This window comes from Delphinapterus leucas, chromosome 6 (genome assembly GCF_059928025.1).
Source record: "Delphinapterus leucas isolate spDelLeu-1000000601 "Yukka" chromosome 6, BTC_Dleu_Yukka2, whole genome shotgun sequence".
In the NCBI taxonomy this organism is placed as follows: Eukaryota; Metazoa; Chordata; class Mammalia; order Artiodactyla; family Monodontidae; genus Delphinapterus; species Delphinapterus leucas.
In genome coordinates, this window is record NC_143134.1 from 103,208,311 (window position 1) to 103,220,683 (window position 12,373).

General features: G+C 33.9%; 1 protein-coding gene across 2 annotated transcripts in view; it reads right to left on the reverse strand.

The window, feature by feature from the left end:
• The window catches only part of SHOC1 (shortage in chiasmata 1), an 82,142-nt gene that overhangs the window by 8,931 nt on the left and 60,838 nt on the right, over nucleotides 1-12,373 (reverse strand). For both annotated transcript variants that reach the window (XM_022579053.3, XM_089913584.1), the window contains exons 17-21: nucleotides 10,655-10,833; nucleotides 8,875-8,992; nucleotides 7,573-7,684; nucleotides 6,178-6,299; nucleotides 1,969-2,062 (exon numbers count right to left, since the gene is read on the reverse strand). In XM_022579053.3, the coding sequence (XP_022434761.2) occupies nucleotides 1,969-2,062; nucleotides 6,178-6,299; nucleotides 7,573-7,684; nucleotides 8,875-8,992; nucleotides 10,655-10,833 (625 nt within the window). The remainder of the gene's footprint in view (nucleotides 1-1,968; nucleotides 2,063-6,177; nucleotides 6,300-7,572; nucleotides 7,685-8,874; nucleotides 8,993-10,654; nucleotides 10,834-12,373) is intronic.

Consider the following 12,373-nt stretch of genomic DNA (forward strand, 5'->3'; position numbering starts at 1 on the left):
GCATCACAGGATCAAAATTATCTGGATTCTATTTCAAATAGATCATTTGTTGATTTTCTTAACAGGTTCTGCTTTCACTGAATTCTATTTAGTAGATGTTTGTTGAATATTTTTACTGTGTACAAAACACTGTGCTAGATGTTATAGCTTTTACAAAGAAAAGGGCCTAGTTCTCACCATCCAGGGTGGAGGATATATGAACAAACACCTCATATTATAATAAAGGTATAAAGCATTATTAGGAGGATGGGAGGAGAGATTCATCTTGAGAGAGTATAACTGGTGCAAATTTTTTAAAGGAGGTGGTATTTGAGCTGGGTAGAAAAAGTCAGAACTATGAAGACTGGCAGTAAGGGGATGGGGAATAGTATTTCTGGGGGAAGACAGGACAGAATCAGATGGCTGAGAGGTGGGGGCATATTCAGGAAAAGGTGAGTAGAATGATGTTAAAGGAAGGATTACTAGGCGTCAAATCATGGAGGAGTTTGAATCCACCTGAGGTTAACTCTATTTTGATGAAGTAGGAAGCTACAGAAGGTCTTTTGAGCACAAAAATTCAATTCAACAACAAATATTTATCAAGAGGCTACTACGTAGGCTCTGTGCTTGGTGCTAGGAAGACAAAAATGAAAAGCATGTTCCCTTTCTTTTATGCTTACAGTCTAGGGAGTGAAATATTCACAGCTTATTTCAGAAATGTAATTGGTGTCAATATACATGATGCACGGGAGTGGGAAAAGAGTAGAAGTAAAGAAATTAATTAGAAAGTTACCTTAGAATGCCAAGTGAGAGGTGAAGGCCTGAATTTAGGGAAATAGCAATGGGAGTAGAAAGGAGAGGCATACTCTAGAGACACTGCAGAGTTAAAAGGAAGATTTAGCTACTGATTAGATTAGAATAGTGATGCCATAAACTAGGTGTAAAAAACTATCAGAAACCTTAATTAAAATAGAGTTGGGAGACCAGCAGGAGGAGCTCTCATGCCCTACCATGATAGTACAATTCAATAGGAAGAAAGAGTTCCTCTTCTTTCCTAGCAAGAGCTCAGCCAATAAGAGGCTGTCACAACTCAGCCAATGAAAAGCCACTATACTTCGAACTCTCAACTCCTCCAATGGACTCTTTGTTTACTATAACCCTCCCAACTTCCTTTTCCCCTCTTTAAAAGATTTCACCTCACCTTACTGTGCCCAGACTTGCATATGGCTTGCCATGGTTGCAGGCCCTGAGTTGCCATTCTTTGTTGATCCCGTAAAAACCCATTTTTGCTGCAGAAATAACTGGCAGTCTACTTGTTTTAGGTCAACATCAAGTTTGGGGGAGGATGAGAAGTTGTGTTTTGGATATGCAGAATTTGAGGTACCTGTGGGATATTCATGTGGGGATTTCCAGAATTCTAGAATATAGGTGCAGACCTTAAGAAAAGTTAGAAAAATTTTAAGGATTTTCTTAAAAATGAAAGCTAAATTTGTGGGAATGTCTGAGTTTATCAAGGAAAGAATATAAAGTGATAATAGTAGAGGACTGAGCCCTGAATTTTGGGGAAATATATAAACTTCAGAGTGGGACATTGAAAAAAAGCCAAGAAAGGAGACTGATTAGAGATCACCAAGATATTGCTCTATTCATATGTCATAAGATTTCCATTTTACAGCAGATAAAAACAGTATGTCTCTCATAAGTGAACATTTTTGATCAAGGGATATTTATTTTTATTCATATCCTGACCTGTTTCAAAAAATCTAAGTAGTAATGAAGAGATAAAATATGAATTTAAATTCATTAAAGGCTTTTAGAGCAGAAATTTAATTGGAAAGAATATTTGTTAATTTTAAACTGTTCTTTATATGGCTTTTAAGTGTTTTTTAGTTTACCCATTTAATGTTTCTTCTCACTGGGCAGTTGAGTTTCAGATTTCATAAATTTTGGCTTATGAAAAATACAAACAAACATATAGAAAAAGAATACCTTTACATCCAGTTCTTCTGATTTTAGCCCAGATGAAACCAAAGCTGCATAAATCAAAGCTAGGTGATGAAGTGTCTTTTCTGTAAGATAGTACCTAAAAAAAATTATATTATTATATTCTACTCATTTGATGTTTGACTATACTTATTAAAATTCATTTTATTTTTCACGTTTTATAAAGTTTTTAGAATAACCTGGCTAAAAAAATGCTTGTGTGGCAGACTCATTTTTTTTGTCCACTCAGCACTCTTTTGTAAGAACAGTTCCACTGCCATTCTTCAATAGTACCGTTAAATCTAGGAGATGCTGAGTGTGTGTGTGTGTGTGTGTGTAGAAAAGTTTAACTCATCCCCTTACTAGCCCCAGGGATGGCTATGTGACTGAAGCCTAGCCAAATACCTGGCCAAGGTATCAGGTTCAGATATGAACATATGACCAGAACCAGGATAACTAGAATCCTCCCTGGGTCTTTTCCCTGAACTGTTAGAAAAAACACTCTTTTAAATGATCATTATATGACATGATAGAGGTGTTAACTAACACTAAGGTGGTAATTATATTACAGTATATAAATGTATCAAATCAACAGAGTGTACTCCTCGAACTTACACAATCTTATAACTCAGTTATATCTCAGTAATTTAAAAAAACACTGCTATTTCCCTGTCTATAGTTATTAAGCACATCAGATGTGACTCGAGCTGTGGGTGGATATTCCTACTATCTTTATCCACTTTAAGTACTCCAAGCAACGAAAAAGAAATTTATTGGCTTATATTACTAAGGGGTCCAGGAGAAGACATTTTTGGACCCAGGGACTCAAACAATGTCATTGAGACAATGGCTCTCTTAATCTCTTTGCTCTTCTTTCCTCTGTTGGCTTCTTTCTCAGGTAAGCTCTTTTCAAAAGAGTGGCTGATAAGAGAGACACACTGTGCCTAAACTGTTTGTTCAAACAATGTGGTTTCTATTGAACACCTGCTTTCTTTTTGGAATCTAGAGTTTTGATTCGTGACTAGCTCTTAATAAAAGCCCTGGGCACTGAGTGTCTGGTGAGTTTCCCTGGTAGACAACATTTTACAAACGTTATCACAACTCGTTGCTGGGGAAGTTAAGCATGTTCTGTGTGACTCTCCTAGTAGAAGACTCTTGGAAGCTTCCTCCTAGTTTCCTCTGGACTTTGATCCATACCCTTTCTCCCTTTGCTGAATTTGCTTTGAGTACAAGAATATTTTCAGCGCTGTGAATACTCCTAACAAATCATCAACTTGGGGTTGTCTTGGGGACTCCTGACACATTTCCTCAAACAGGAACTAATGGCATGAAGTACTAAAGTAATTAAAAAATTTTATTTTGTATTTTCAATTCTCCTCATTTGGTCAGTTGATTAAGATACTTTAAAAATGTTCCAATGATCTAAAAATATGAAACTGAGATACCTAGAAGTCTGAAAAGAATTACATTTTATAATAATATATTATTGTGAATAAATGATAATTCTATCCTGAACACAAAACAATCTCAGAGTGTTACATAATTAATTTTTTCATGAACATCTGGATAAAAATAAGTGTAAACCTCCTCTTATTATCTCTTGTACTTCAATTGTACCTCTAGGTGGATACCAATCTAAAAATAACTTTAAAAAATTTCACATCAATTATTTATCCAGAATACTTCCAAGTTCTTGATAAAGCTTAAAATGCTTTACAGCCTTTATTAATCTTCAAAATGAAGATTTTAGACCTGAATAATCTTTAAAAATATCTTTACTGGAGTATAATTGCTTTACAATGTTGTGTTAGTTTCTGTTGTACAACAAAGTGAATCAGCTATATGTATACATATATCCCCATATCTCTTCCCTCTTGCGTCTCCCTCCCTCCCACCCTCCCTATCCCACCCCTCTAGGTGGTCACAAAGCATCGAGCTGATCTCCCTGTGCTATGCAGCAGCTTCCCACTAGCCATCCATTTTACATTTGGTAGTGTATATATGTCAATGCTACTCTCTCACTTTGTCCCAGCTTTCCCATCCCCCTGTTAGAACTGAATAATTATTTTAATTTTTCAGTTCTGGTAGAAAGGAAAACTATGTTAAGTGACTACTAGAGGTTATTGTTAATAGAGGAAGGAATAAGAACCAAGTTGTTTGTATTCTTACATTCTAACTTACACTTATCCTCACATGATAATAATTTTATACAAAGAGCTTGGTACAGTAAGATAAACAAAAATGGAGTCAAACAAGAAAGTCAATAAAGGAAAAAAATCACACAGATAATGTAATGTTAAATAAGATAAGATATCTGTACCTTATCTAATAACTAAAGAATATTTTTGAAACTTCTACTATGATGTGGTATGTGTAATGTAGTATTGTAGAGATCAAAAAAGTGAATAAGACTAGTGTGTAATTTAGTTGGAAAGATTCATTCATTCAATCAAAGAGTATTTACCAAGCATCTATCAAATGAAAGCAATGTGGTCATTGCTATAGGGCAAGTGCCGCAAAATGATAATACAAAACAAAATATGATAATATCAAAGATGAGGAAAAAACAGGGAGCTAAGGAGTTGGAAGGTTGGAAAGGTTACAACTAAATATCTGTTTATATGCAAGAGTGGGAGATACTGAAGAAAGGTTGAATAGAAACAGAAGATAGGTCCTGAAAAATAGGCACAATTTCACCAGATGGAATAGCTGGAGGAAGGAAGGAATATTGTAGGAAGAAGAGAACTGTATGAGCAAAAGTGGAAGCAGGAAAGCAAGGAGGATGTTTGCAAGCCAATGAGCAGAACTTTTGATTGAAATGGAAAGCAGTGAAAAGTAAGCCTGAAAATATAGGTTAGGATTATATGCCAAAGACTTTGAATATTAGGGTGAGTAGTCTGTATATATTCAGTAAATAACGGGGAAGTCAGTAAAGGTGTTTTATCAGAGTGAAATAATAAGAGACTGGTTTTAGGAATATTAATTGAGTGTATGACAGATTATGAAGAGTAATGTTGAGAGTCATCTGGAGGTGTGAAAACCATTTGTTATAACAGTCCACATAAAATAATGAGAAACTGAACTAAGATGTTGGTAATATAAATGGAGTGAGGGGAGAGATGAAAGTCCAGTGGCTGAATCTATAGGATTTGTTTTCCAGTCTTGATGACTAAAAGAAAGGCAATGGTCATAAATAGCTAAAGGGCAGAAAAGAGGAGATACAGTTTTGGAGGGAATAGTGAATAAAATGAACTCATACCATGTTAACTTTGAGAGCCGGTGGAATATCAGAGTGTAAATATTATATAGAAAATTAGAGATATTAGGTCAGGAAATTCAAAGAGAGACTGCAGCTGCAGATAGAAATATAATAATTATATGCAGAAAGATGATAATTGAAGCTAGGGGAGAGGATAAGATTTTTAATGGACAAAACAGAAGAAAAAAAGAGATTTCATATCTATCTGGAGACTGGGACAAGGAAGAAGAAGAGGTAAAGACAAGAAGTAGAGAGGTAGAAGATCAAAAACATTGAAGTGCCATGGAACTGAAGAGTTTCAAGGCAGAAAGCACTGACAATAGTCTTAAATACTTCAGAGTAGTGAAAGATAAAAATATTTTTGGATATGATCATAAGAAAGTCACAAATGATGAGTGACATCTGAGAGATAGAGATCAGAATAGAGATAGAGAGAAAAGCCAGATTGCAAAAAATAAAAGGAGAAAGTGAAAGCAGTACGTTCATAAAATTTAGAATGAGAGAAAGGAGAGACATATAATGATAATTTGAGCCAGTGTCTTGGCGTGGATTTGGGGGGCAATTTTTCAGTTAAGCACATCAATGAAAGAAAGTATAGTAAGATGCTAGTTAGTTGGTATATCTAATAAAATTTTAGAGAGAAGTGATTTAAGAATGACATTTTTTAACAGATGAGTCCAGAATTAAAAATTAATAAAAAATGAAACACTCACAGCAGCAATTCTTAGTGAGGTAGAGGTGGGGAGCATGATTTGCACTGACTGTCCAGGGGAAATATATCATCTCCAAAATTCCGATTTGTTTTCCTATGGGCATGCCTTCACCTTGAGAATCCCTTACTTAAAGCAAACTAGATGAGCAAAAGGAAAATTTACATACCTACTTTTATTCGAAGAAGAAGATGGAATAACTTAAAAGATATATATGTGACTTTGGATGGAGACGTGTTTACTTACTCTGAGTTTAATGGTTTTTTGGCATATAAAATTATCCAACAATAGCTGTACTGGAATGATAATGCCATCAGTCTCATAATGATATTGTCTGATGCCTTCTCACAGTTTAATTCTTCTAGGTCCTACCAGAAAATAAATAAAATAAAAAGATTCACTAGGTTGACCAGTTGTTACAAAATTATTGTTGCCATATTTCTAGAATCTATGATATATAAATTATAACTTGAGAAGAAGCATGGGTATGGGTTCCCATTTTATGGAAAAATTAAAGTCACACTGGAAGTAGTAGGGGAAAAGCTACAGTAGTTGTAAAACGGTTAATGATAGACTCAGCAAGGGGGGTTCATGAATCTCCCAAAGTCCTAGACATGAAGCAAGCAGTCTACAGAGTGCTCCTATCTGGGCAGTTCTTTGTAGACAGGGATCTGGCTACTCTTAAGGACAAAAACCCATGGGATAATCTGCACTTAATGCTTACTTAAGGAAGATGAAAAATCAGCAGTTAATGGACTTACAGGAATGTCTTTCTAATGATCTAGAATCTCTTTTTTCCTTTAACAATATTAATTTTTGATAGAGTGAATAATTCAAGAAGTATTTTATTCTAACAGTAAGTTATGTAAGCATGGATTAAAACAGTTTTCCCAAACAGGATTTCCCTCCCACAAATAACTGTTATTTAGTAACCTTAAATATGCAAGATACAATATTCCATAAGAATCTTTCTAACAGAGCTTTTTTGTTTCTGTCATATAATTCTTATAGTATTAACATTTGCTTATCAAATCAGACTTCTACCTTACCATAATACGTGCCATTAATTTATACTCCATACCATCAAACTGCTTTCTGCTCTCCACTCCCACACTATTCAATTAATTTCTTTGTAATTTGTACTCCAATCAAGCAAACATATCAGGGAGATTCATACATCTTAAATTCTAAAATATATGGATTTTTGAAGAGATTTTCTCTCTCTTTTTAAAAACTGACTAATTTATAGGCAATCCCCCCTTACTTTAGAGGAAATCCCGTATTACCAATTACAGATTAATATGTTACCTCCTTTTAAGAAACACAGTGGCTAGAATTTGATTTTTAAAGTTTTCAACACTATAATTATTCTATAAATGTATTTAAAAAAAGGTCAGTACATAATATTAAAGATACTATATTTGCTCTATCTTCTTAAAGTACGTTAAAAATTACAAGGCATTGAAAAAGCTTGGTAATAGCCATTTTCCACGGTGATGATTTTAGCACTTATGGCCCATTTGCAAAGTTTTGGAAGAAATCATAAGTAGATTATAGTTAAGCTCTCTAAAGCTAATAGATTACATGGTTACACATGTATTTTAATATATTTGATGTATGTTTTTTATTGTATAGTTTTACCTGCAAAATTATGGTGGTGTCCTCATCAATTGTCACCACTACATAATGCTCTGTACCTCCAAAGAGTTTCAGTGACTCACTGCAGCATCTCTCCACCAATGTGATATTATACCTGTAAAATATAATATTTTGGGGTGACAGATGGCTAAGAAAAATTCTTAAGAAAAACTGTATTGTCCTCCTGCATATTAAATTATTTGAACTACTGTTCCAGTTTCATACCTCAATTTATTCTACTTAAGAAATTTGAGGAATGAAATTATGAATTATTCCGTTTATGACAAATTAGTTGAGATATGTGTTGCCTTAGGTATTTTGCTAAATATTACTGTACATGATACTATTATAAATGTCTTTCTTTTGTTTGTTTGTTTTTTGGGGTTTTTTTTTTGCCCGCACCCACGTGGCTTGTGGGATTTTAGTTCCCCCACCAGGGACTGAACCTGGGCCCCTGGCAGTGAGAGTGTAGAGTCCTAACCACTGGACTGCCAGGGAATTCCCCTATTATAAATGTCTTGACCAATTTATTCTGGTTCTGTAAGTAATAATTCATGAAATTAAAACATTGTGTTATGAGACTAAAACATTCTGCATTTATCAGAATTTTCTTTTTTCTCCTGAAAAGTTGCCTAGATTTAAACTATCTTTTATAAGCTCACAGTTTTCTGTGAATGCCCCACAGCCTTAAGATATAAAAACAAAAGTATGGAAAATAGATCTGCATTTTAATGAAGGTCACAGCATAATTATCCTTCCTTGATATACAGCCCAATGTCTAACCTTCCTGTGACAACTTGTATGCTATGATAGTGTTTTAGATCATTTAAAAATGCTCCGTGTTGGTATGATATTAGAACTAAAGGTCTAAAAACTTGAGAATTCATTTAGAACTTCATAATCTTGCTTCCTAGTCAGTATTTAAAGTCCTCTAAATAAGAATACTCATTCTCAATAATATCAATGACCCAAAAACATGACCATGTAATTCACAGAAAACCCCCCCACATAAAATCCTCATATTTGCTGCTAACAAAAGAAATGCAATTAAAAATGAATTGAAATAATAATTAACTATTTTTTCTCCACAAAATTGATATATAACCAAAAAAAGACAATATTCAATAATTATGATGGTGTACTATAGGGAGAGAAGTATAAGTTGACATAAACTCTATGGAAAACTATTCCTATGTGATATAATTCCAGGCTTGAATCAGAAAGAAATAGTACCACATATATAGCATAATATTTAGCCAATTAGGGTATATACATCTTTCCTAAGTTATGAAGTCAATAACTTACTTGGTTTCTAACAACTGAAGTATTTCTGGAGTATTAAGAAGTCCTTCAGATGCAAAAAACACATATGGAATCTGAATTTCCAAAAGAAAACCACCAAAACTATCCAGCAAGGTGCTTCCTAAATATGAAAAAATTTATAAATATTTCTCTTTTTTCTCACCCCTCAGTTCTTTCTCTTTTTACTAAACATGAGAATAACAGGTGTATGCTCAAGGAGTAGTATAAAAATAAAACATATTCATTGTAAAAATATGAATTCAGAATAAAGAAAGGTCTGAAGAATAAAATAAAAATCATGTTATTCTACTCCTAGAAATAATAGTTAATAGAATTTATTAAAACTACTATATACTAAAAACAGAGTTTAACACATACTTCCACACTTTTTTCTATATGTTTGCTTGTCTATACTTACACATGTACATTCACTTGAAAAAATAAGGAAAAGAAAAAACAGGATCATACTCTACCTGAATGTTAATATCTGCTTTATTCAATTAGTACATATTGGACATTTCCTGTGTAAATATATATACTGATTTACATCAAAATTTAAAATTATGCACAATAATCCATAGGGAATGCTACAGATCAATAGGAAAAAGATCATATACCTCAACAAATAAGTTGACAAAGGACATAAACTGGCCATTTATAAAAGAATGGCTATACAAGATCAATTCACTTATGAAATGGTATGGATAATCAAAGAAATGCAATAACACAACTATAAAATATTATTTGCCTCTAATCCTTTCAAAAATTTAAAAGATTAATAATACCTACTTGTAGTAAAAATATGAGGGAAAGGATTCTCTCACACTTTCCGCGTAAATATAAATTGGGATAGAATTTCTGGAAAGCTATTGGCAATATATAAATGTGTGTATACCTTTGAACCAGCAATTCATTTTACCCTGGAATTTTTACTTCTTACAACAAGTACATAAAGATATATAAGATATATAAACTACTATAAATCTTGTGGTATAATAGTAGAAAATTGAAGCATTATAAATGACCCAAATAAGGAATTGGTTGAATAAATTCAGTTTAAAGATGAATGTTTACCTTTTATCCTTTCTTGAACCCATGTTTTAATTATTTAATGAAGTTAATGCTTAAATCTCTGTATCAAAGATTCCAAAGTAATAATTATGGTTGTATTTTTAGAATTGAGTTGGAATGTCTCAGAATTCAAACTTCCTACTCATACTTGAGGTGGATGGAAAGTGACTTATGGCAAGTTTTGAATGAGAGATGCACTGGGACTAAAAATATACAGGACTTTTAATTTAATGGATCTGAGAACTCACAACCTTAGTCATGTGAAGCGTTACTGAGAAATACAAAGAAACCAAATGCTATGCAAAGTGGTTTAGACTCTTTGCCAAGCATTTGTGCATAATTTTTTGTTGTGTATTAAAAGTTCTCTGTGTCAGTCAACATACTATGACATATTTTTCCCTAAAATTCAATAAAAATATTGTTGCATAAAAGTCAGTTAAGATTAGATATAATTATAATTTAATTGTGCTATTATAAGTAAAATTTAGAAGCTAAATGGATGAAGACAAATAGAATCAGTAAAGGCTATTTTACAAAAGAGGCAAGAGATAGTTAAAGGTCTTGCTCAAGGTCACACAGTTGGTGGTGAGGTTAGAGCTTGAACTCAAGTCTTCTAATGCTATAGTTTATTCTCTTTCCATAGATCAGAAATAGAAAGCAGCAAATTTTCATGCTAATGGAACAAAAAAGGAATTTTAGTTTATATCCTTACTCTTTAAAACTGTGTCTGGAAGAATCACTTTAAAGGCCAAGTAAGGAATATTCAATTTTTCACAATGTTCAGCCCAACAAGAGTTTTCTACAAAATTGTATTCCACCACAAAAGAGAAATTACTCCAGGGGAAATCTGCTCCGATATATTGATTGTGTACAACTGCACAGAAACTTGTACTGAAGACAAAAGAAAGCCAAGAAAATAGAATTAGTCTTGTGTCATTATACACTTGGAATGCTAAAAGATGACTGTTTTGGCTATTTTATTCTTCTCTAATCTATGCCTACTTATCTTGGAAGGACACTGGCGTATTTTCTGTTGACTTGTTTTCCAATTGTGCTAATCTCTTTTTATCTTTCATTTTGATGGTCATACTTAAAAAAAACAAACAAACCAGGATATAAAAAAACTGTGGACTATTTCACATCCTCATATGCAAGGGACCCTATTTTATTACCTGAGTCTTATCAGTAATACACAAATCACCATGAGAAATCAACCTCATTTTCTTATAAATGTGAGATTTTAATCTTTGAGAATCTATATAGTAGAATATTACCTGATTACTTTGTTTTTTATTTATTTATTTATTATTTATTTTTTTTGGCTGTATTGGGTCTTCATCGCTGCGTGTGGGCTTTTTCCAGTTGTGGCGAGCGGAGGCTACTCTTCGTTGCAGTGCGTGGGCTTCTCATTGCGGTGGCTCCTCTTGTTGTGGTGCATGGGCTCTAGGTGCACAGGCTTCAGTAGGTGTGGCACCCGGGCTCTAGAGCGCAGGCTCAGTAGTTGTGGGGCACAGGCTTAGTTGCTCCGCAGCATGTGGGATCTTCCCAGACCAGGGCTTGAACCCGTGCCCCCTACATTGACAGGCGGATTCTTAACCACTGTGCCACCAGGGAAGTCCCTTCCTGATGACTTTGAAATGGCTTTTTTTTCCTCAATGGGCTTCATAAGTGATTTAACAACAAAAAGGTGGGTACTTAAGTATCGTTAAGTTTATCTTTCCCATCTTCGAATTTCATATAACATAGAATTTACTATAATTAAAATTCTCTGCTGCTGCTTTCTATCTAGAAATAATTTCTACATAAAATAAGGCAAAATGAAAACATTTTTAGACAAGCCAACACTAACTTTATTATTAGCAGGCTCTCACTGAAAGAATTTCTAAGTGATGTACTACAAGAAGAAGGAAACTCAAAAGGAATGAAGAAAATATAAGAAACAATGCTGAGCAAAAACACTGGTTAGAAACAAGTGTAAGTCTAAATAGGTACTACTTGTACTGACACTAACAATAACAATGATAATTTGGAGATATTAAAGAAAGATTGTACTAAAATTCTGGACGACAATAATACATAATACACAAGGCAATAAACTTAGTTAAAGCATTTTTCAGGAAGAGAGTGGAGACATTGATTAATTTCAGGTTTTATTAAACCTTTTTTGGGACTTCCCTGGTGGTCCAGTGGTTAAGAATCTGCCTTCCAATGCAGGGGACGTCGGTTCAATCCCTGGTTGGGGAACTAGGATCCCACATGCCGCAGGGCAATTAAGGCTGTGCGCCGCAACTACTGAGCTTGTGCACTCTGGTGCTCACATACTGCAACTAGAGAAGTCCACGCGCCTCAACGAAAAGACCCGCATGTCACAACGAAGATCCCATGTGCTGCAACTAAGACCTGACGCAGACAAATAAGTAAATAAATAAAT